This window comes from Petromyzon marinus, chromosome 41, assembly GCF_048934315.1.
Source record: "Petromyzon marinus isolate PM22_M1 ecotype Great Lakes invasive population chromosome 41, UKy_Petmar_22M1.pri1.0, whole genome shotgun sequence".
Taxonomy (NCBI): Eukaryota; Metazoa; Chordata; class Hyperoartia; order Petromyzontiformes; family Petromyzontidae; genus Petromyzon; species Petromyzon marinus.
In genome coordinates, this window is record NC_133707.1 from 10820792 (window position 1) to 10846827 (window position 26036).

At 50.7% G+C, this 26036-nt stretch overlaps 1 protein-coding gene across 3 annotated transcripts; it reads left to right on the forward strand.

The window, feature by feature from the left end:
- Nucleotides 1-246: 246 nt before the first annotated feature.
- On the forward strand, nt 247-25916 carry LOC116950985 (phosphatidate cytidylyltransferase 2-like). 3 transcript variants are annotated; one of them, XM_076073383.1, is made up of 15 exons: nt 295-381; nt 1660-1742; nt 2256-2409; nt 8060-8169; nt 10672-10768; nt 11397-11494; nt 12131-12270; nt 18394-18452; nt 20033-20115; nt 20966-21053; nt 21911-21979; nt 22385-22549; nt 22824-22943; nt 23478-23581; nt 23842-25916. In XM_076073383.1, exons 2-15 carry the CDS (start codon nt 1672-1674, stop codon nt 23951-23953), a joined length of 1470 nt encoding a protein of 489 aa, XP_075929498.1. In that variant the 5' UTR covers nt 295-381; nt 1660-1671; the 3' UTR covers nt 23954-25916. The 3 variants fall into 3 exon arrangements, with proteins under 3 accessions (XP_075929499.1, XP_075929500.1, XP_075929498.1); XM_076073384.1 differs by lacking the exon at nt 1660-1742 and having other exon boundaries at nt 247-381; nt 2242-2409; XM_076073385.1 differs by lacking the exon at nt 1660-1742 and having other exon boundaries at nt 274-381.
- The last annotated feature ends 120 nt before the right edge of the window (nt 25917-26036 follow it).

Below are 26036 nucleotides of genomic sequence, written 5' to 3' on the forward strand. Positions count from 1 at the left end.
ATCCCATAGCCCTATCCCATAGCCCTATCCCATAGTCCTATCCCATAGTCCGACTCGGCATCAGGGTCGATTCCCCGTGGCTGTCACCTGCGAGCGAACGGGGTGGGGGTGGGGGGGGTGTGAGCAGCGCGCGACCTCTGTCCCTCGGCGCCGCGCCGAATGTCGCCTCTTGGCGTTGCGTAATCTCCGAGGCGTGACGCTCTCACCTGGGGGAACCGGTAAGGCAGGTAAGTTCAGCTCGTGTCGCAACGGGTGGAGAGTTGCCGGTTCCGCGCCACCCGACCGCGAGTCAAGGAACCGGTTGCAGAGAGGAAGCAAAAATCAAATCCAGGGGCGTCCTGGGGCTGCACTGGGAGCAACTTGATAGGCGCGTGTTTACAGGTACGTGTGTGTGTACAGGTACGTGTGTGTGTACAGGTACGTGTGTGTATAGGTACATGTGTGTATAGGTACGTGTGCGCGTGTGTACAGGTACGTGTGGGTACAGGTATGTGTGCGTACAGGTACGTGTCCGCGTGTATACAGATGCGCGTGTGTGTACAGGTGCGCGTGTGTGTACAGGTACGCGTGTGTGTACAGGTACGCGTGTGTGTACAGGTACGCGTGTGTGTACAGGTACGCGTGTGTGTACAGGTACGTGTGCGCGTGTGTACAGGTACGTGTGGGTACAGGTACGTGTGCGTACAGGTACGTGTCCGCGTGTATACAGATGCGCGTGTGTACAGGTGCGCGTGTGTGTACAGGTGCGCGTGTGTGTACAGGTACGCGTGTGTGTACAGGTACGCGTGTGTGTACAGGTACGTGTGCGTGTGTGTACAGGTACGTGTGCGTGTGTGTACAGGAACGTGTGCGTGTGTGTACAGGAACGTGTGCGTGTGTGTACAGGAACGTGTGCGTGTGTGTACAGGAACGTGTGCGTGTGTGTACAGGAACGTGTGCGTGTGTGTACAGGAACGTGTGCGTGTGTGTACAGGAACGTGTGCGTGTGTGTACAGGAACGTGTGCGTGTGTGTACAGGAACGTGTGCGTGTGTGTACAGGAACGTGTGCGTGTGTGTACAGGAACGTGTGCGTGTGTGTACAGGAACGTGTGCGTGTGTGTACAGGAACGTGTGCGTGTGTGTACAGGAACGTGTGCGTGTGTGTACAGGAACGTGTGCGTGTGTGTACAGGAACGTGTGCGTGTGTGTACAGGAACGTGTGCGTGTGTGTACAGGAACGTGTGCGTGTGTGTACAGGTGCGTGTGTGTACAGGCGCGTGTGTGTACAGGCGCGTGTGTGTACAGGTGCGCGTGTGTGTACAGGTGCGCGTGTGTGTACAGGTGCGTGTGTGTACAGGTGCGTGTGTGTACAGGTGCGTGTGTGTACAGGTGCGTGTGTGTACAGGTGCGTGTGCGTACAGGTGCGTGTGCGTACAGGTGCGTGTGCGTACAGGTGCGTGTGCGTACAGGTGCGTGTGTGTACAGGTGCGTGTGTCTTGGTCTTTTGTGTGCGTTGTGTGGCAGCGGTGGCGTAGTGGTTAGCGCTTCGCTGCGTTATGAAACCGGCGACCCGAGTTCGTCTTCCGCTCACGGCCAACACCGGCGACGATTATTTGAACCGGTCCTGGGCCTTCGCTAGGTCGACTCAGCCTAAAATGAGTACCTGGTGCGGTGTGTAGGAAACATCGCCGATGGGGAGACAAAAGCGGCCGGGCGTGGCGCTGGCCACCCACCCCCTCGTGTGCCTTACCGACCTTCACAGGTGCTGCTCGCTAACAGCACTTGCCCCAACAGTCTCTTAAGGCTACCCGGAGGGTCTCTGTGTATTTTTCGCGTGTGTTTGTTGACCTCTGAGTGTACTTGTGCGTACGCGTGTGTCTGTGCATACGCGTGTGTCTGTGCGTACGCGTGTGTCTGTGCGTACGCGTGTGTCTGTGAGCACGTGGACTGTGTCACCTGCGTGGCGATCGGGTGGTGCGCACCGGCGATGCGCTACTGCGCCACCAAAGCCGGCGACTTGAGTTCGAGTCCCGCTCGCAGTCAACATCGGTGGCGAATGCGCGAACCCTTTCCTGTGTCCACCCCTAGGTCGACTCGGCCCTAAAATTAAGTGCATCAGCCTCGGGGAGACGATTGCTGCCGAGCTTCGGTGGTCTCGCCACACCACCCCCTCGTGCGCAGCCCTTCATAGGCGCTCGCCCCAACGGCGCTCGCCCCTACAGTGCTCGCCCCAACAGCCTCTCGTCTGTGTGTGCGCGCAGTGTTCGTAGCGCAGTGTTCGTAGCGGAGGAGAGCAGAGAGAGAGGAGGAGGACTGCACCCGTGGGTCCCAGCCTCGTCGAGGTGTGGAGGCCGCCCGCTGAGATGAGGCGACATCGGCCCGGAGCGGTCCCTGGCGCGGAGGAGCTCCACCACAACCACAACCACCAGGTGAGGAGGAGCTCCACCACCACCACCGCCACCACAACCACAACCACCAGGTGAGGAGGAGCTCCACCACTACCACCAGGTGAGGAGGAGCTCCACCACCACCACCAGGTGAGGAGGAGCTCCACCACCACCACCATCAGGTGAGGAGGAGCTCCACCACCACCAGGTGAGGAGGAGCTCCACCACCACCATCAGGTGAGGAGGAGCTCCACCACCACCACCACCACCCCCCCCAGGTGAGGAGGTGGTGGTGTGGGTGGGGGAGCGGTGGTGGTGTGGAGTCGTCTGCACGCACCGCGATCCCCCAAAGTCGTCCCTCTCCCGTGTTCGCGGTCGACATCTGAGCTGATGCCGGGCCTCCCCCAGGTCGACTTGGCCTCAAATGAGTGCGCGGTGCGTAAGCTGTCGGCGAGCACCTATTCAGGGCGTCACAACGAGGGGGTGGTGCTGGACACTCATCCCCCCACCCCTCGTGTGGCCGTGGTGGCTCTCATTGGTGGCTCGCTCACAGCACCTCGTCCCAACAGCCCGCTCGGGCGTCTTTGCCTGCACGTGTGCGTGGGGAGCGGTGGCGCCGTGGTTATGGCACTGCGCTACACAAAAGACAAACATCCCCCGTGTAGCCTCAACAGATCGTTAGGGCAAGTTGCTGTTAGCGAGCACCTATGAAGGCCGGCACGGCACACACGAGAAGGCGGGTGGCCAGCACCACGCCCGGCCGCCTTTGTCTCCCTGCTCATCTACCCGCACGCCTGCCCTTGGTGAGAGTGACGTCTGTCGTGAGCCGGCAGGTTCCGCATAGTCGCGGCCACTTTGGCCGGAACACGTTTCACGTTCTACCGGAACACGTTTCACGTTCTACCGGAACACGTTTCACGTTCTACCGGAACACGTTTTACGTTCTACCGGAACACGTTTCACGTTCTACCGGAGCACGTTTCACGTTCTACCGGAACACGTTTCACGTTCTACCGGAACACGTTTCACCTTCTACCGGAACACGTTTCACCTTCTACCGGAACACGTTTCACGTTCTACCGGAACACGTTTCACGTTCTACCGGAACACATTTCACGTTCTACCGGAACACGTTTCACGTTCTACCGGAACACGTTTCACGTTCTACCGGAACACGTTTCACGTTCTACCGGAACACGTTTCACGTTCTACCGACACGGGAATGGGACCCATCGGCGACTCTCACCGACTCACAAAGACAAAGATCTCCCTACTGCCTGGACAGACTGTAGGAGCAAGTGCTGTTAGCTAGCACCTATGAAGGTTGGAACGGCACACGAGGGGGTGGGAGGCCAGCACCACGCCTGAACACTGACTCACACAAACAGACTCACACACACAGACTCACACACACAGTCTCACACACAGACCCACACACACCGACCCACACACACAGACCCACACACACAGACCCACACACACAGACCCACACACACAGATTCACACACACAGACCCACACAGACCCACACACACAGACTCACAACAACAACAACCGCCATTAACCACTAAGTGGCGGTGACGTCACCACGACGCTTGTGCCAGGCCATGTGCACCTTGAGGCCACGTGAAGTGTCGAACGCCCGCTGGCAGGAGGTCACGAGGCAGACCCAGGTGCCACGGGTCGACTGACTGAGATGACTGGCTGATGCACCACCTGTGCCCCCTACTGTGCCAACCTGCTGTGCTTTAGCCACCCGGCGCTCCGCTTGTTGTTGTGAGCGTCGCTCCTCTGCCCTCCGTTGTTGTTGGAGGGCAACTGCCTCCAACTGCCCAGTAGCGTCCTTCACGAGCCTCCTCCACAGAGGCCGATCTTGACACCGCTGGTACCAGTCATCGGCAAGTCCACTCAGCTCCACGTCCTCCTGTACCACATCACTCCATCTCTTTTCTAGCCCGTGCCGCGCCCGTTTAGCCCCCTCGATCCGGCCGAACAAAAGCTGTTTCGGCATGCGGCGGCAGGGCATGTGGGCTACATGACCCAGCCAACGCAGCCTTGCCTGCCGGAGGAGCTCACCGATGGGACCGTGCCCAGACCTTTCAAGGATTTGTGAGCTCCTCACACAATCCAGCCTGGTTAAACCCAGGATGGATCGCAGGCAGGCCAGCCTAAATGTTTATAACCGGCGAAGATGTTCCATTAGGGGGATCCACATTTCGCAAGCGTAGAGAAGGGAGGGAATGACCGTGGCCGAGAAGACCTGAAGCTTAGTGCGGAGCGACAGACCAGGTAGCTTCCACACAGCGTTACACAACCGATGAAAAGATATTGCCGCTCGACTTATTCGGAGTGAGACCTCTGCTGTTAAACTGGAGCCGGTCATAAGCACACTGCCCAGGTATGGGAAACTCTCCACTCTCTCCACAACTGCCCCATCACCGATTGGGAATTGTGGGGGTGGAGTGTCCGATGGTACAAAATACCCAGGCAGGTGCTTAGTTTTGGTGGGGCTGATGGTGAGGCCCCATCTCTTAGTAGAACGCTCCAGTCTCAGCAGCAGCATCTCCAACTCCTCCTCTGAATGAGCAGCTATTACCAAATCATCGGCATACATAACGTGGTTGAGCAATAGGGAGCCATCCCTTGACCGCACCCGGGCATCGATCAGCCTCCCATTATATCTGTACCATATGGAGATTCCCCCGGAACAGATATTGAAGGCTTCACGAACTACGTGGTCAAAATAGATGTTAAATAATGTGGGAGCCAGAGGACATCCCTGTCGCACCCCAAGGTGTACAGGGAATGGCTCTGACTCCCGGCCACGTAGTTTTACCCGGGCCCGCTCACCATCATGAAGGTCCTTAATGATCGTGAACAGAGGGTCAGGTACTCCAAAAACACGAAGAACAATCCAGACCCCAGGCCTACTGATGGTATCATAGGCCTTGACCAGGTCAATAAAGCAAAGATGTAGGTCTTTCTAGAATTCCCTACACCTCTGCTGTAGCAGACGGACAGAAAATATGGCATCTGTGCAGGACCGCCCTTTCCTGAAAGCGCATTGGGGCTCCGCAAGCCTCTCCTCAGCATGCCTGGCAAGGCAATGTTGAATAATCCTTGCCAGGACCTTTCCCGGCACACTGAGGAGTGAGATGCCCCTGTAGTTGTTACAGTCTGTGCGGTCCCCCTTCTTAAAGAGGGGGATCACCAGAGCATCCTTCCAATCCTGCGGAACCCGTCCAGTGGTTCAGACTGTTGTTATGATGTCATATAGGGCAGTCTGTGCACAAACGCCACCCTCCCTCAGCATTTTGCTTGGGAGATCATCTCTGCCCACTGCCTTTCCTCGTCTCAGACTCCGGATCACCTACATTACTTCCTCAACAGATGGCACCTCAGCCAGCCACTCACAGGGGGTGACTTCTTCCAATATTTGAGGCACCGCAGCCTCAGCAGGGTCATCCTCACTTTGTGCCACGATGTTTTCCTGGCAGAGGGATTTCCCCTCCCCCAGCACCTCACAGAAATGCTCAGCAAAGCTGCAAACCTGTTCCTGGGGGTCGGAGATTGGATCACCGTTTTTTCCCCTAATGATGGTAATAGGTGTGGCGCTGCAGGTTACTTTTTTGATGGAGTTAAATAGAGATTTGTGATCACACAGACCCACACACACAGACCCACACACACAGACTCGCACAGACCCACACACACAGACTCACACCGATCCACACACACAGACCCACACCGACTCACACCGACTCTCAGCGGTTGATGCTTTGTGTTGGTTGGTTGTGGCCGTGGTACTGCGTTTGTTGCGGTTTTTAAGATTTCTCAGAGCGCTCGCTGACGAACGCTCTGGAGACTTTGCCCCCGTGGCTCCTCCCACGTTTCGCAACGGAGGGGCGATGTCGCGGCCGCCGTGTCACTGCCAACATGAGTAACGTGGGGAGACACTTTACTCATCTAGGCAGTGGGATGATTGGCCAACATGAGTAACATGGGGAGACACTTTACTCATCTAGGCAGTGGGATGATTGGCCAACATGAGTAACGTGGGGAGACACTTTACTCATCTTAGCAGTGGGATGATTGGCCAACATGAGTAACATGGGGAGACACTTTACTCATTTAAGCAGTGGGATGATTGGCCAACATGAGTAACGTGGGGAGACACTTTACTCATCTAGGCAGTGGGATGATTGGCCAACATGAGTAACGTGGGGAGACACTTTACTCATCTTAGCAGTGGGATGATTGGCCAACATGAGTAACATGGGGAGACACTTTACTCATCTTAGCAGTGGGATGATTGGCCAACATGAGTAATGTGGGGAGACACTTTACTCATCTTGGCAGTGGGATGATTGGCCAACATGAGTAACATGGGGAGACACTTTACTCATCTTAGCAGTGGGATGATTGGCCAACATGAGTAATGTGGGGAGACACTTTACTCATCTTGGCAGTGGGATGATTGGCCAACATGAGTAACATGGGGAGACACTTTACTCATCTTAGCAGTGGGATGAGTGGCCAACATGAGTAACGTGGGGGAGACACTTTACTCATCTTAGCAGTGGGATGATTGCCAACATGAGTAATGTGGGGAGACACTTTACTCATCTTAGCAGTGTGATGATTGCCAACACCACCAATGGCCCGGTGCGAGTGGGGAGCGGTCGTGTTGGGGGGGGGGGGGGGTCAGCGAGCCGCGCTACGAAACCCGGCGACCTGAGGTCGATTCCCGGTGTGGAGATTATCTGAACTGGTCCTGGGCCTTCGTCGCCTAGGTCGACTCGGCCTCAAATGAGTACCTGGTGGAGTGTGCAGTAAACATCGCCACTGGGGAGACAAAGGTGGCCGGGCTATAGGGGGTGTATAGGGGGTGGGGCGGGGGTGGTGGTGAATGTGGCTGTGGATAGACCTTGGCTGATCACGGTGGTGGTGGTGGTGATGGTGGTGCTGGTGGTGGTGATGGTGGTGGTGATGATGATCTCGGCCGCTTCTGCTCGCACGCGGGAACTCAACCTGGTCATGGGGCTTGCGCAACCTCGCCTCTCACCACACCCCCCTCACCACACCCCCCTCACCACACCCCCCTCACCACACCCCCCTCACCACACCCCTCTCACCACACCACCCTCACCACACCCCCCTCACCACACCACCCTCACCACACCCCTCTTCTCCACAACCCCCTCACCACACCCCCCTCACCACAACCCCCTCACCACACCCTCCTCACCACAACCCCCCTCACCACCCTCACCACACCCCCCTCACCACAACCCCCCTCACCACAACCCCCCTCACCACACCCCCTCACCACACCCCCCTCACCACAACCCCCCTCACCACACCCCCCTCACCACACCCCCCTCACCACAATCCTCAGTGAGAGCCGCGTGCTCTATCCACTGCACCAGTTAGCAATGGCCGTTCCATCTCAACGCAAAACAATTCTCGTCCAATATTGCGCGTGGAGGCAACGCCCTCCTCTTAGCTGTGGCTCCTCAAAACGATAGAACTCACGACGCATAATGGCTCATCGACGAAGTAGCCAGGCCGTCCAAGAGTTGGAGGCCACGCTGCCGTCCAGCGTCCCTCCCCTTGGCCTACAGCACCGGCGGCGCAGCTCTCCCCCTGCCCGCGTGCTGCGCCCCTCACAGCGCCTCCTCCATCTCTTGCAGGGCCTAGGAGGGCCGCACGCCGGCCGCAAGGACCCCCTGGACCGCGCGGCAGTGCAGGGAGACAACACCCCCGAGGTGCTCACCCGGGCCCTGTCGGGCCTCTCCAGCAGGTGGGTAGGCCTCTCCAGCGGCAGGTGGGTAGGCCTCTCCAGCGGCAGGTGGGTAGGCCTCTCCAGCGGCAGGTGGGTAGGCCTCTCCAGCGGCAGGTGGGTAGGCCTCTCCAGCGGCAGGTGGGTAGGCCTCCCAGCAGGTGGGTAGGCCTCCCAGTGGCAGGTGGGTAGGCCTCCCAGCAGGTGGGTAGGCCTCCCAGCGGCAGGTGGGTAGGCCTCTCCAGCGGCAGGTGGGTAGGCCTCCCAGCGGCAGGTGGGTAGGCCTCCCGGTAGGTGGGTAGGCCTCCCAGCAGGTGGGTAGGCCTCTCCAGTGGCAGGTGGGTAGGCCTCCCAGCGGCAGGTGGGTAGGCCTCCCAGCGGCAGGTGGGTAGGCCTCCCAGCAGGTGGGTAGGCCTCCCAGCAGGTGGGTAGGCCTCCCAGCAGGTGGGTAGGCCTCTCCAGCGGCAGGTGGGTAGGCCTCCCAGCAGGTGGGTAGGCCTCTCCAGCGGCAGGTGGGTAGGCCTCCCAGCAGGTGGGTAGGCCTCCCAGCAGCCGCCTCCTCTCTCTCTCCGAGACGACCAGATCTGTGGTGGTGGTCATGGTGAGCGGCAGTGTAGCGGTTAGCGCGCTGTCGTTATGAACCCAGCAACCGGAGTTCGATTCCCGCTCGCGGCCAACACCAGTGACGATTGTCTGAACCAGTCGTGGGTCTCCCCTAGGTGGACTCAGCCTCAAATGAGTACCTGGTGCGGTGTGTAAACATCGCCACTGGGGAAACAAAGGCGGTCGGACTTGGTGTAGGCCAACCACCCCCTCGTGTGCCGTTCCGGCCTTCATAGACGCTCGCTAACACCACTTACCCCAACAGTCTGTTAAGGCTACACGGGGCATCTTTTTCTTTGTTTTTGGTGGTCATGGTGGAGGTGGTGAAAGTGGAGATGCACTTGTTTTCGGTTGCGCGGTCTTTGACATGAACTCTCAAGGGATCGTTCTTCTGATTCATGAGGTTTCTTTGGGTTAGATCGCGTAAATGTATAAATGTGTCGTTAAACCTGCCACCACCCGACACAGCCAACTAGTAAGGGTTGTCACGTAAACAGAACGTGGCCAATTCGTCACTAGTACAGCACACCGGTTGTGTGTTGGAGAGCCAAGCCACAACATTTACAATCTGAGTACGACGTTTCGCCATTAATTACAACTAGCTTCATCAGGCGACAGACAGATTTGTGGAGAAGTCCACCTGTTTCATCCCTTATATAGAGGCGTAAATGTGGTGACCACGCAGCTGTGCTCTTGCACAAAGTGGAGGGGGGGGAGATTAATGAGCCGACGTACATTAACATTAACTACACTTGCGGCAAATGTTGTGTTGGGCAAACATGACAAATGATCAGCACGAGACGAAAGAGACTAAAGAACATCAGAGAAATATTAAATTATCCCAGCAGTAGCAGAACACGCGTGCCAACAAGGACACTCAATTGATTTTGATAATGTTGAAGTTCTGTGCAAGACTAGCTACTACTGGCCAAGGCTAATTAGAGAATCTATCGAAATAGAAATAGATCAAAATAACTTTAACCGTTCGGATATCTTCCGTCTCAGTGCTGCGTGGAAGCGAATAATCAAATAACACATTATTTAAATGCATGCCTACAAAGGGCAGCGTACTTCAATCGGGATTACCGTTGGTAGGGCGATTTTAATCCCCTCCCCACTCCACGTGGCGCAAGAGCGCAGAAGCGTGGTCACCACATCTACGCCTGATGAAGCTGGTTGTAATTACTGGCGAAACGTCGTGCTCAGTTTGTAAATGTTGTGGCTTGGCTCTCCAACACACAACCGGTGTGCTGTACTAGTGACGAATTGGCCACGTTCTGTTTACGTGACAACCCTTACTAGTTGGCTGTGTCGGGTGGTGGCGGGTTTAACGACACATTTATACATTTACGCGATCTAACCCAACAAAACACTATTATGGATGGTATTGGTCGCGAAATCCTCCTACCACGTGTGCTTCTGATGACAGACGTTGGGTTCAGTAATGACTTTACCAGATCTGTGTCTTTAGGAACCCCCCCCCGCCACTCCGACCCGACACAGCCACATCAGTAAAGAGACTGCGAGTGCGAGCGTTTAACGAAATGCCCCCCCCCCATGTCGTCACGTCAGCTTCCACCGACGAGGTGCAGAGCGAGTCTCACAGCCAGCCTTAGCGACCAGAGAATGACGTTTCTCTCGCAAACTGCGTCAAGCATCATCGGGACGCCTTCGCGTCTGCACGAGACTGAACTTTGGCCGTGAGAACCGTTCTTGAAGCAAGAACGGTTTGACGCGGAAATCGCCTGCACGCGCGGCCGTTTATTGAGTTTGGCTGTGTCGGGTGGTGGAGGGTTTAACCACACGAATTTGATTATTACATCGTCGCGTGGCCTAATCCTGAAGTGAACCGTGAATTGCGATGTCGGCTGCGGAAACCTCCGTGTACACAGCGTTGTTCTTGTGGCTTCTCCTCTCCAGATGGAGGAACATGTGGGTGCGGTGCATTCTGGGAATCGCGATGTTCTCCTCCTACTGGCTGCTCATCTACACTGGGCCGATCGGCCTCATCGCCATGGTGATTAGCGGAGCTGGTGTCCTCATCTCCATGGCGATTAGCATAGTCGGCGTCCTCATCGCCATGGCGATGAGCGGAGCTGGCTTCCACGGCATCCGGTGGGGGGGGGAGGGGGGTGGTTTGTTCGCCATGACGCTTCACACTCGGCACCCGCAATTACTTGGCCCGACCCTCCTGGCAAGGTGCCACGAAGCTTTCCTGGGTCAACAGGTGGAGTGATAACGACGGCAATCACCTCAGGGACAGGCCTGTAGTGAGAGCCTGCTGGACCGAGTCCTCAACATGGGGTGGAGACAGTCAATGAGCGAAGTTCGCGGGAAGCGGTAAAGCACCACGGGGAGGCGGCGACCGACCGCCGGGTGAGCGAGGCGTAGCGACCGGAGCGTCGATTGCCGCGATACGGCGGCGATGCAGGAGCCGGGAACCCCACCCCAGACGTGACCGTGGTAGCAGCGGCAGCATCGGAGGCGGGAGGGCTCGAGCCGCGGCCGAGTCGTGGGCCTCGTGCGGTGGCGGCGAGACGCGGCGAGAGCCGCGGTGGAGGGAACTGCTCTTCGCTCGGCGGCGTCGCGCTGGAAATGGTTGCCGTGTGCTGTTGCTTGGCTCTGGTCGCCTGCCGCGTGCGCAGGTGTTGGTGCTGCAGGCCAAGTGCTTCCACGAGATCATTGGGATCGGGTACGTGGTCTACAACTCCTACAAACTGCCCTGGTTCCGCTGCCTCAGCTGGTGAGCACATCGTCGTCATCGTCGTCGTCGTCGTCATCGTCGTCATCGTCGTCATTGTCGTCATTGTCATCGTCGTCATTGTCATCGTCGTCATTGTCGTCATCGTCATTGTCGTCATTGTCGTCATTGTCGTCATCGTCGTCATCGTCGTCATTGTCATTGTCGTCATCGTCGTCATCGTCGTCATTGTCAACGTCATTGTCATCGTCATTGTCATCATTGTCATCGTCATTGTCATCATTGTCGTCATTGTCATCGTCGTCATCGTCATTGTCGTCATTGTCGTCATCGTCGTCATCGTCGTCATTGTCATTGTCGTCATCGTCGTCATTGTCAACGTCATTGTCATCGTCATTGTCATCATTGTCGTCATTGTCATTGTCGTCATTGTCATCATCGTCGTCATGGTCATAACGACGAGAGCGATTCATTTTGATGGAGCTCTCCCACACGCGGCGAGCGACTTGCATCGCTTCGTCACGATTCGAGGGGCACCCCCGGTGTCAGCTGGTCCCTGCGACGCGCAGCACCCGGCCAGCAGGGGCAGGCGGGGGAAGGGCAGGGAGCCCGAGGAGGAAGCTTGGCTGCGGGGTTTGCCGGCGCCGTCCCCGTAACCGCTCGCGCGCTCTGCCCCAGGTACTTCCTGCTGTGCACCAACTACTTCTGCTACGGGGAGACGGTGGTCGACTACTTCTCCACGGGGTTGCACCTGGGCGGCACGGTGCGCATGCTCATGCGCTACCACCGCTTCATCTCATTCATGCTCTACCTGGCAGGTGCGCCGCTCAACCTCGCTCCGCTCCGCACCGCTCCCACGGTCTCGTCCGCCGTGTCGTTTAGCTCTGCGTTGGGCGGTTCCTCCAGAGTCTGCTCGTGGACGTCTTGGCTCGACCCGGGTCTCTCCCCTTGCCAGGCGAGGCTCGCGGCCTCCGCTGGGCCTCACCTGCTCCCCGCTGCAGGGACTTCACGACTCGTTTGGAATGACGTCGCCGGTGCACTGTGAAGCAGGCGGCGTGTAGAGTTGTTACGGTTAATTCACCAGAAATTTTAGCCAGGGAGGCCAGCCGGATTCGAACCGCGAACCTCTAGAATGGTGGTGAGCGAGCTGCCGCTGGGCTGCGTTATGCTGCTCATTATCTCCACAATGACGCAATGTTGTTATTTATTACCCACACACATTGATGTTGTTATTTATTACCCACACACATTGATGTTGTTATTTATTACCGACACACATTGATGTTGTTATTTATTACCCACACACATTGATGTTGTTATTTATTACCCACAGACATTGATGTTGTTATTTATTACCCACACACATTGATGTTGTTATTTATTACCCACACACATTGATGTTGTTATTTATTACCCACAGACATTGATGTTGTTATTTATTACCCACACACATTGATGTTGTTATTTATTACCCACACACATTGATGTTGTTATTTATTACCCACACACATTGATGTTGTTATTTATTACCCACACACATTGATGTTGTTATTTATTACCCACACACATTGATGTTGTTATTTATTACCCACACACATTGATGTTGTTATTTATTACCCACACACATTGATGTTGTTATTTATTACCCACACACATTGATGTTGTTATTTATTATCCACACACATTGATGTTGTTATTTATTACCCACACACATTGATGTTATTTATTACCCACACACATTGATGTTGTTATTTATTACCCACAGACATTAATGTTGTTATTTATTACCCACACACATTGATGTTGTTATTTATTACCCACACACATTGATGTTGTTATTTATTACCCACACACATTGATGTTGTTATTTATTACCCACACACATTGATGTTGTTATTTATTACCCACACACATTGATGGTGTTATTTATTACCCACACACATTGATGTTGTTATTTATTACCCACACACATTGATGTTGTTATTTATTACCCACACACATTGATGTTGTTATTTATTACCGACACACATTGATGTTGTTATTTATTACCCACACACATTGATGTTGTTATTTATTACCCACAGACATTGATGTTGTTATTTATTACCCACACACATTGATGTTGTTATTTATTACCCACACACATTGATGTTGTTATTTATTACCCACAGACATTGATGTTGTTATTTATTACCCACACACATTGATGTTGTTATTTATTACCCACACACATTGATGTTGTTATTTATTACCCACACACATTGATGTTGTTATTTATTACCCACACACATTGATGTTGTTATTTATTACCCACACACATTGATGTTGTTATTTATTACCCACACACATTGATGTTGTTATTTATTACCCACACACATTGATGTTGTTATTTATTACCCACACACATTGATGTTGTTATTTATTATCCACACACATTGATGTTGTTATTTATTACCCACACACATTGATGTTATTTATTACCCACACACATTGATGTTGTTATTTATTACCCACACACATTAATGTTGTTATTTATTACCCACACACATTAATGTTGTTATTTATTACCCACAGACATTAATGTTGTTATTTATTACCCACTCACATTTATGTTGTTATTTATTACCCACACACATTGTTGTTGTTATTTATTACCCACAGACATTAATGTTGTTATTTATTACTCACAGACATTAATGTTGTTATTTATTACCCACACACATTAATGTTGTTATTTATTACCCACAGACATTGATGGTGTTATTTATTACCCACAGACATTAATGTTGTTATTTATTACCCACAGACATTGATGGTGTTATTTATTACCCACAGACATTAATGTTGTTATTTATTACTCACACACATTGATGTTGTTATTTATTACTCACGCACATTGATGTTGTTATTTATTACCCACACACATTGATGTTGTTATTTATTACCCACAGACATTAATCTTGTTATTTATTACCCACACACATTGATGTTGTTATTTATTACCCACACACATTGATGTTGTTATTTATTACCCACACACATTGATGGTGTTATTTATTACCCACACACATTGATGTTGTTATTTATTACCCACACACATTGATGTTGTTATTTATTACCCACACACATTTATGTTGTTATTTATTACCCACACACATTGATGATGTTATTTATTACCCACACACATTGATGTTGTTATTTATTACTCACACACATTGATGTTGTTATTTATTACCCACACACATTGATGATGTTATTTATTACCCACACACATTGATGATGTTATTTATTACCCACACACATTGATGTTGTTATTTATTACTCACACACATTAATGTTGTTATTTATTACCCACACACATTGATATTGTTATTTATTACCCACAGACAATGATGATGTTATTTATTACCCACAGACATTGATGTTGTTATTTATTACCCACACACAATGATGTTGTTATTTATTACCCACAGACATTGATGTTGTTATTTATTACCCACACACATTGATGTTGTTATTTATTACCCACACACATTGATGTTGTTATTTATTACCCACACACATTGATGGTGTTATTTATTACCCACAGACAATGATGTTGTTATTTATTACCCACAGACATTGATGTTGTTATTTATTACCCACACACATTGATGGTGTTATTTATTACCCACAGACAATGATGTTGTTATTTATTACCCACAGACATTGATGTTATTATTTATTACCCACACACAATGATGTTGTTATTTATTACCCACAGACATTGATGTTGTTATTTATTACCCACACACAATGATGTTGTTATTTATTACCCACAGACATTGATGGTGTTATTTATTACCCACACACATTGATGTTGTTATTTATTACCCACAGACATTGTTGTTATTTATTACCCAAACACATTGTTGTTATTATTTATTACCCACACACATTGATGTTGTTATTTATTACTCACACACATTGATGTTGTTATTTATTACCCACAGACATTAATGTTGTTATTTATTACCCACACACATTAATGTTGTTATTTATTACTCACACACATTTATGTTGTTATTTATTACCCACACATATTAATGTTGTTATTTATTACCCACAGACATTGATGTTATTATTTATTACCCACACACATTGATGTTGTTATTTATTACCCACACACATTGATGTTGTTATTTATTACTCACACACATTGATGTTGTTATTTATTACCCACACACATTGATGTTGTTATTTATTACTCACACACATTGATGTTGTTATTTATTACCCACACACATTTATGTTATTATTTATTACCCACACACATTGATGTTGTTATTTATTACCCACACACATTGATGTTGTTATTTATTATCCACACACATTGATGTTGTTATTTATTATCCACACACATTGATGTTGTTATTTATTACCCACACACAATGATGTTGTTATTTATTACCCACACACATTGATGTTGTTATTTATTACCCACAGACATTGTTGTTATTTATTACCCAAACACATTGTTGTTATTATTTATTACCCACACACATTGATGTTGTTATTTATTACCCACAGACATTGATGTTATTATTTATTACTCACACACATTAATGTTGTTATTTATTACCCACAGACATTAATGTTGTTATTTATTACCCACACACAATGATGTTGTTATTTATTACCCACACACATTGATGTTGTTATTTATTACCCACAGACATTGTTGTTATTTATTACCCAAACACATTGTTATTATTTATTACCCACACACATTGATGTTGTTATTTATTACTCACAGACATTAATGTTGTTATTTATTACCCACACACATTGATGTTGTTATTTATTACCCACACACATTGATGTTGTTATTTATTACTCACAGACATTAATGTTGTTATTTATTACCCACACACATTGATGTTGTTATTTATTACCCACACACATTGATGTTGTTATTTATTACCCACAGACATTAATGTTGTTATTTATTACCCACACACATTCATGTTGTTATTTATTACTCACAGACATTAATGTTGTTATTTATTACCCACACACATTGATGTTGTTATTTATTACCCACACACATTGATGTTGTTATTTATTACCCACAGACATTAATGTTGTTATTTATTACCCACACACATTCATGTTGTTATTTATTACTCACACACATTTATGTTGTTATTTATTACCCACACATATTAATGTTGTTATTTATTACCCACAGACATTGATGTTATTATTTATTACCCACACACATTGATGTTGTTATTTATTACCCACACACATTGATGTTGTTATTTATTACTCACACACATTGATGTTCTTATTTATTACCCACACACAATGATGTTGTTATTTATTACCCACAGACATTAATGTTGTTATTTATTACCCACACACATTGATGTTGTTATTTATTATCCACACACATTGATGTTGTTATTTATTACCCACACACATTGATGTTGTTATTTATTACCCACACACATTGATGTTGTTATTTATTACCCACAGACATTGATATTGTTATTTATTACCCACAGACATTGATGTTGTTATTTATTACCCACAGACATTGATATTGTTAATCATTACCCACACACATTGATGTTGTTATTTATTACCCACACACATTGATGTTGTTGTTCAGAACAGGTTTTTTTTGGGTTAGATCACTTAAATGTATAAATGTGTCGTTACACCTGTCCACCACCCGACACAGCCAACTAGTAAGGGTTGTCACGTAAACAGAACGTGGCCAAATCGTCACTAGTACAGCACTAACCGGTGTGTTGGAGAGCAAAGCCACAACATTTACAAACTGAGTACGACGTTTCACCAGTAATTACAACTAGATTCATCAGCTGACAGCCAGATTTGTGGAGAAATCCTCCTGTTTCGTTCCTTAAATAGAGGGTAGATGTGATGACGTCACTTGTGTGCTTTTCTTGAGTGAAATGGGGGGGGGGGGAATTATAATTTTATATAAATATTTTTTATATAAATAATTATAATTTTATATAAATGATTATAATGTATATAAATAATTATAATTTCATATAAATAATTATAATGTATATAAATAATTATAATTTTACATAAATAATTATAATTTTATATAAATAGTTATAATGTGTATAAATAATTATAATTTTATATAAATAGTTATAATGTGTATAAATAATTATAATGTATATAAATAATTATAATTTTATATAAATGACAATGGGTATCCGTTTGCCGTTTGGGTGATTTTGTGGTAATTAACGTACATTCTTGATACCCATTATGCAAGGCCATTGTTATTATACATCCTGTAGATTGTGTGTACTAAAATAGCCGTACCAACGGTAATCCCTACTGCAGTATGGTGACCTGTATAGGCATGGATTTAAACAATGTGGTATTGATGATTTGCATCCAAGCAGCACTAAGGCTGTAGCTATCCGAACGGTGAACGTTATTTTTATTTTTCTCAATTTCGATAGATGCTCTAATTAGTTTTGGCGAGTAGTAACTAGTTTTTCACAGAACTTCAACATTATCAAAGTAAATTGAGTGTCCTTGTTGGCACGCGTGTTCTGCCACTGCCCACAGTTGCATTTGGGAGAATTTAATATTTCCTTAGTGTTCTTTTAGTCTCGTGCTGATCATTCGTCTTGTTTGCCCAACATAACATTTTCCACACGTGCAGTTAATCCTGTACTCACCTTCTGTTGATAGCTTCAGTAATCCATCTTTTGTACCAGATATTAATTTCTGTATTTTATGTACCGTGCCAAATATGACTCGGATGTTTTGTTTTTCCAAACATCTGGCTAGTTTATCAGTTACTCCTCCAATGTACGGTATTTTTAAAATAGTTTTAACTGGTCGCGAAAGGATGATATTGTTCTCGAAAGCCTACGTGTTAAGCTGTTGTTGTTGTTGTGTAGGGCTGTGCATGTTTGTGCTGAGTCTGGTGAAGCGGTACACCAGGCTGCAGTTCTACATGGTGAGCTCCGCTCAGTCGCTCACTCGCTCATCAGTCACTCATCAGTCACTCACAGTCACTCAGTCACTCACTCATCCAGTCACTCACTCACTCATCCAGTCACTCATCCAGTCGCTCATCCAGTCACTCAGTCATCCAGTCACTCACTCACTCATCCAGACACTCATCCAGTCGCTCATCCAGTCACTCAGTCATCCAGTCACTCACAGTCACTCAGTCGCTCACTCATCTGGTCACTCATCCAGTCACTTACAGTCGCTCACTCACTCATCCAGTCACTCATCCAGTCACTCACAGTCACTCAGTCATCCAGTCACTCACTCACTCATCCAGTCACTCATCAGTCACTTACAGTCATTCACTCATCCACTCATCCAGTCACTCATCCAGTCACTCACTCATCCAGTCACTCACTCATCCAGTCACTTACAGTCGCTCACTCATCCAGTCACTCATCCAGTCACTCATCCAGTCACTTACAGTCGCTCACTCATCCAGTCACTTACAGTCTCTCACTCACTCATCCAGTCACTCATCTAGTCACTCACAGTCACTCACTCACTCACTCATCCAGTCACTCATCTAGTCACTCAGTCAATCACTCACTCGTGCAGCCACTCGCACTCAATCACTAACCCACTCACTCACTCAGTCACACTCTCACTCCCTCACTCACTCAAACATTCACTCAGTCACACTCTCACTCACTTAGTTACTCTCTCACTCACTTAAACACACTGTCACACACTCACTCAGTCACACTCTCACTCACTCACTTAAACACTCACTCTAAACACTCACTGAGTCACACTCACTCTCTCAGTCACACTCTCTCAGTCACACTCACTCAGTCACACTCTCACTCACTTAAACACTCACTCAGTCACACTCTCACTCACTTAAACACTCACTCAGTCACACTCTCACTCACTTAAACACTCACTCAGTCACACTCTCACTCACTTAAACACTCACTCAGTCACACTCTCTCTCACTCACTTAAACACTCACTCAGTCACACTCTCACTCACTTAAACACTCACTCAGTCACACTCTCACTCACTCACTTAAACACTCACTCACTTAAACACTCTCTCTCACTTAAACACTCACTCAGTCACACTCTCACTCACTCACTTAAACACTCTCTCTCACTTAAACACTCACTCAGTCACACTCTCACTCACTCAACGCTTGGGTCTGTGTCTGGCATCGACACAACACTTTAACTGTCTGCGTGGCTTTGACTGATTGTGTCTGCGGTCGTGCTGCGGTTCACGAGCCGCACCTACCAACCCGGCCACCCGGGTTCTATTCCCGCTCACGGCCAACACCACCGGTGACGATTATCTGAACCGGTCCTGGGCCTCCCCTAGGTCGACTCAGCATCAAATGAGTACCTGGTGCGGTGTGTAAACATCGCCGCCGGGGAGACAAAGGCGGTCGGGCGTGGTGTTGGCCACCCCCCCCCCTCTCGTGTGCCGTGCCGGCCTTCATGGTTGGTGCTCGCTAACGGCACTTGCCCCAGCAGTCCGTTACAGGCGACACACGGGGCGATCTTTGTCGTTTCTTTTGTGCAGTTTGGCTGGACGCACATCACGCTCCTGCTCATCGTGACCCAGTCTCACCTCGTCATTCACAACCTCTTCGAGGGCATGATCTGGTGAGCACCGGGCTAGCCCAGAACTCCCTCTGCTCTGCAGTCTCTCCCGATCGCGCAGCGCCCAATGTGTGTGTCCCTTTATAATCGCCCTCCGCACTGAGCGCCACTCTTCCCGATGATCGATGCCGAATGAACGGCGACCTCCGGTCCCCAGAGCAGGGGGCAGCACTCCCCCCCCCCGTGCCCCGCCACCGAGAGTCGTGTTCGTCGCGTGGCAGCCGAACCGAAGTTGTCATTCTCAGAGGTGAAGGGGGAAACCACATTTGGTGGAGCGCCAAATTAGGTCGTTGTACGATGTGGTTTTTTGTTGTTGTGCGCGGTCATTGGTGGCTGGGCCGAGGTCATCAACTCCGCTACTCCTGAGAACCTAGTTTAATCGCAACTCAGTCTATGCATCTCTAAGTTGTGTCTATGCATTTCTAAGTAAGCCTACGTGTCTTTATGCAAGTTCATGGATCTCTGTGTACCTCAGTGTGTCTTTGAATAAGTCCGTGGGTCTCTGTGTAAGTCCGTGGGTCTCTGTGTGAGTCAGTGGGTCTGTATGTAAGTGGGTCTCTGTGTAAGTCAGTGGGTCTGTATGTAAGTGGGTCTCTGTGTAAGTCAGTGGGTCTCTATGTAAGTGGGTCTCTGTGTAAGTCAGTGGGTCTGCATGCGAGTCAGTGGGTCTGCATGCGAGTCAGTGGGTCTGCATGCGAGTCAGTGGGTCTGCATGCGAGTCAGTGAGTCTTTGTGTAAGTCCGTGGGTCTCTATGTAAATCCGTGGGTCTCTATGTAAGTTGGTCTCTGTGTAAGTCAGTGGGTCTGTATGCGAGTCATTGGTGACCGGCCTGAGACCGCCAACTGCCCCCAGGTTCGTGTTCCCCATGTGCGTGGTGATCTGTAACGACATCGCTGCCTACATCTTCGGATTCTTCTTCGGGAGGACGCCCCTCATCGAGGTGAGGATCGCAGAAGCCCCACGGTGACGGGACGGGTCGCCCTCGTCGGTCGCGTTTGTTATGGGACTCCTCGTTCCTGGCCTAGCAGACAACTCGCCTCCTTCACGCCTCCTTCACGTCTCCTTCACGTTTCCTTCACGTCTCCACGTTTCTTTCACGTCTCCTCCACACCTCCTTCACGCTTCCACGTTTCCTTCATGCCTCTACATTTCCTTCATGTCTCCTTCAAGGCGTAAATAAACCCGCCACCACCCGACACAGCCAATCGGTGAGGGTTGTCACGTGAACAAAACGTGCCAATTAGTTACCACTTGAGCACATCTATAGTCATGCGATCTAACCCAAAAAACAACCTTCATTGTGGATAATATTGGTCGTGAAAGCCGACTGCGTGTTACACAACATGCACGGCCCTTCTGGGAATTAATCATTTCAGGATCATTGCTTCGGTACAAGCAAAATCTTTGGACCGGTTTTTGGCAGTGTCCGGTAATTCGTGACCAAGACGAACGAAAACCGCCTGACCACGATCACAGCCAGTGCAGCCAGAGGGCACCGTGCGCGCGTGTTCACACGTGAACACGTGAACACGAGCTCACGTGTTCACGCGTGAGCACGCGCGTTTATGTGCGTGCACGCGTTCATGCGTATGCGTGACTGGACGCGATGTTCACCGTGTACACGCGTCGTGCTCTGCAAGTCAGAGATGTGTGATTGTCTTGGGCGTGGCGCGCATCACCCGGGACCCTGGACACGCGCGCCGTCCCATCCCACGGCGATTCCCAGGTGGAGTAGTTGAGTCTGTTGGTGAAACGAAGCAAGCCCGTGGCTAACGAGGAGTGAACGTGTCCCCCCAGGTATCGCCCAAGAAGACGTGGGAAGGATTCATCGGTGGCTACATCTCGACACTCGTGTTTGGAATCCTGGTGAGAGAGCAGCCGGCCGCGTGGCCCAGCCTCCGTCGTGGCTCATGTCCGCCGATGTCACCGCACTTGGCTGTCGCTTCCTTCCTTCTGCCCGTACAATACCGCGACCTTAATAGGCGCTCGCTCGCTGCGCACTGCGCCTGTGCGCTGTGCGTTGTTCCAGCCGCTCGACAAAGGAGAGCGGCGGTGCAGCGGTTCAACATTTGCGGTGATTCTGCCTTTAAAATCAGTACCTCGAGCGATGCGTGAAAAACCAGCACTGGAGAGACAAAGGCGGCCGGGAGCGCAGCTGGCCAAACCCGACCCCTCGCGCGTGCCGCTCGCCACCAGCGGCCCGCGGTGGGCTGCACGGGGGCGGTGGCGGGGCCCTCTCTCGATGTCTCTCTGTGTGTGTGCGTGGGGCAGCTGTCCCACGTGCTGTGCGGGCACCGCTACTTCGTGTGCGCCGTGGAGCCGAGCGGTGGGACGGCGGCGAGGGCCGCAGCCTTCACAATGGAGTGCGAGCCCTCGGAGATGTTCCGGCTCACGCGGTACCACGCGCCAGCGCTGCTGCACCACGTCACCGGCATCGTGAGCACCGTCGGGGGGGGGGGTGGGGGAGTGGCGGGGGGGGGTGGGGGGGGTGATGTGGGGGGTGACGGGGGGGGAGGTGACGGGGGGGGGGGGGCTAGATCAACTCGGCCTCAAATGAGTACCTGGTGCGGTGTGTAGTAAACCTCGCCACTGATGCTGCTCGCTAACAGCACTTGCCCCAACAGTCTGTTAAGGCTTGACGGGAGACCTTTGTCTATGTTTTGTCTCCGTGTGACTCTGTATCCCCATGACTGTGTCCGCGTGTCGCCAGGAGAGCCTCTGGCTCTATCCGTTCCAGCTGCACGCTCTCGCCCTTTCCTCCTTCGCGTCTCTCGTCGGCCCCTTTGGGGGGTTCTTTGCCAGCGGCTTCAAGCGCGCCTTCCAGATCAAGGTGTGTGACGCAGAGACAAAGATCCCCCGTATAGCCTTAACAGACTGTTGGGGCAAGTGCCGTTAGCGAACACCTATGAAGGCCGACACGGTGGCACACGAGGGGGTGGGTGGCCAGCACCACGCCCGGCCGCCTTTGTCTCCCCAGTGGCGATGTTTACACGCCTCACCAGGTTCTCGTTTAAGGCTGAGTCGACCTAGGGGAGGCCTAGAACCTGTTAAAATATTCACCACTGTTATAGGTCGTGACCAGGAATCGAACTTGGGTCGCCAGACTTGTAGTGCAGTGCACCGCTAACCAATGTACCACCGCTCCCCACTTGGTGTGCAACGCACACACACATACACGTGTGTGTGTGTGTGCGTGATGCACACGCACACATACACGTGTATGTGTGTGTGTGCGTCACGCACACACACACACACATACACGTGTATGTGTGTGTGGTAGTGGCCATAGTGGCCGTGGTGGTTTCGATGGCCGTAGTGATCACGTGGTGCGATGGCCGTAGTGATCACGTGGTGTGGCCTGCAGGACTTCTCGAGCAGCATCCCGGGCCACGGCGGAATCGTGGACCGCGTGGACTGCCAGTACGTGGTGGGCACCTTCACCCACGTCTACATCAGCACCTTCATCCGGTGAGGGCGCGGCGCCACCTCCCCTACCCAGCAGAGGGGGCCCCGGAAAGTAACGGAGGTCGGGGTGGGGGTCACTCACCGGCTGTCGAGACTCCCTCACAACCACCCGTGGGTGGCAAGGGCACCCACCTCCTGGCTTGCCAGGGTGCGATGGGAGTACGGCAAGTGGGTTGATTTCGGGGGGGGCCTCTGGATTTGAACGGTTGAACCTCTCGTGACGACGACGCTGATTGTGTCGCCACCTCTGCTTCTCCCCGCAGGGCTCCAAACGTGAATAAAATAATTCAGCAACTTCTGACGTTGAAGCCCGAGCAGCAACTGCAGATTTTCAACCAACTCAAGGATCAGCTTCTCAGCAGGGGTCTCATTTGACCACCACGTGGCTCCTGGTTGAGGAGGCTATAAACTCAACTACATACAAACACCACAACCACCACCTCCACAACTCTCCTCTTTTCTCCAAATTCCGAGGAGCACCAGGGGCAAGCCTTCATCCCATGCCCCTCCCCACTCAAGGACACCGTCTCAGCTGGGGTTATGGGCCTTCTTCTCCAGCACGGGAGCGAGTATTTCTCTCTCTCTCTCTCACTCGCTCGCTCTCGCAGCGTCGAGAAATTTCAGAAGGAAGTTTCTGAGTTTTGGTCAGCGAAACAAGATGAAGTGTGAGGAGGAAACACCGCCGTTGTGATGCTGTCTCCTGGGAGCACGATGCCCGGCCCTGGGGGGGTCCGCGTTTGTCACCCGGAGTGGCGATGACCTCAAGGTCGGCGGTCCGTCAGAAAGATGATGTTATATTTGTCTCACAACACACCAGATGGGTTGTCATTCATAATAAGATATTTTCGGGTGAGGCCACGAAGTGATCTGGCCAGATTTATCTCTGAAGATCTCCCCCCCCACCACCACACGACACGGCCAAGCAAATGAAGTTGTCACGTGGTGTGCAGACGTTTCATGACGTGCCGACTATAGCGTACCTGTCAACCCCTTATTAGTGCCTACCTTATTACAGACCAATTCAGGCCTTATTTGTCACCCCGTGCCCTTAAAAGTTCAACGTTCATCCTACAAAGTCCCATCAAAAGGGAGAAACACAAATAGACAAACTAAATGTTCCCCGTGTTGAAACGGCTGTGCGCCGTATGGACCTGAAAACTCAATTTCCTTGTGCAAGAATACGGGTGGGTAAACCGCATGGGTTGACAGCTCTGCTATAATTTGTTCACCTCGCTCAGCGGCGAGGTGCGGAGGACGAGCCTCACGGCCACATTCAGCGGTGAGATCTGCGACGATTCTCTCGAAGCTGCCCCGAGCATCCTTGGGGCCTGGGTTGACGGTGGCCTGGGTTGACGGTGGCCTGGGTTGACGGGGGCCTGGGTTGACGGTGGCCTGGGTTGATTGTGGCCTGGGTTGACTGTGGCCTGGGTTGACGGTGGCCTGGGTTGACGGGGGCCTGGGTTGACTGTGGCCTGGGTTGACAGGGGCCTGGGTTGACGGGGGCATGAGTTGACTGTGGCCTGGGTTGACGGGGGCATGAGTTGACTGTGGCCTGGGTTGACGGGGGCCTGGGTTGACGGTGGCCTGGGTTGACGGTGGCCTGGGTTGACGGTGACCTGGGTTGACGGTGGCCTGGGTTGACGGTTTCACATCCGGTATTTTTTTCCGTGCGGGAAAATTGACGCGACAATGTGCGCGTGCATCACTGTGGTCAGAGCAGTTGACTCGTCATCCAGAAGCCACGAATTCAAGTCCCCGGCCAGGGGTCAGCAGCTGAGGAGGTGCAACCAATGCCGAATGAAGCTAGTGCGGGGCTTGTAGCATGATGTTATAAAGGGGCCCTAAATATAAAACATTAAAACACAATTTTTTTACTTGTATAGTAAAGTAATTGTATTTTTTCATTTGCTATACAGCCAGATCATACGATATCGCTAACATTAAACAGCCAGTCGTTCATAAAAGTTGAAGGCGGTATAGTACTATAGTAATAGAGCAAGTGCAGAATCACTGAACCGGAATTGATAGCTTGAAAGCGTTTAGCGCGGGGCCCTTGAAAGTGCGGGGCCCGTAGCACGTGCAGCTACTACACAAGTAGCTATTTGTGCTCCTGGGATCATCTGGTACTGGGTGCAGCAGCTGGGCAGGCGCGCACCTCGGGTTCAGGGTCACGAGATGAGTGGAGGATCGCCCCCACTTTTATGATTTGTGACGATGGTAAATTATGGTAAACGAAGTGAGGCGATGTTAAACAATGGTAAATGATGTGTAATGATGGTAAAATGTTGTTTGCTCGGAATCACAGGAGCTACCAAAATAAAACCGAACGGAGTTTTCACCAGAATTGGTTGATGTGCATCCGTAGTGTAAAGACGAGACAATCCAAAATCGTCACTAAACCATGGGGTAGTCTATTTACTACGATGACCATTTTATCAGGTGTAAGGCCCACTGAGCT

Excerpts from the sequence above, each read along its gene's own strand:
- LOC116950985 (XM_076073383.1), top strand. The coding sequence starts at position 1,672 with ATGGGGAGACAAAAGCGGCCGGGCGTGGCGCTGGCCACCCACCCCCTC. Across the intron at positions 21,980-22,384 it reads CACTCGTGTTTGGAATCCTG|CTGTCCCACGTGCTGTGCGG; the intron begins GTGAGAGAGCAG and ends TGCGTGGGGCAG. Across the intron at positions 23,582-23,841 it reads TACATCAGCACCTTCATCCG|GGCTCCAAACGTGAATAAAA; the intron begins GTGAGGGCGCGG and ends TTCTCCCCGCAG.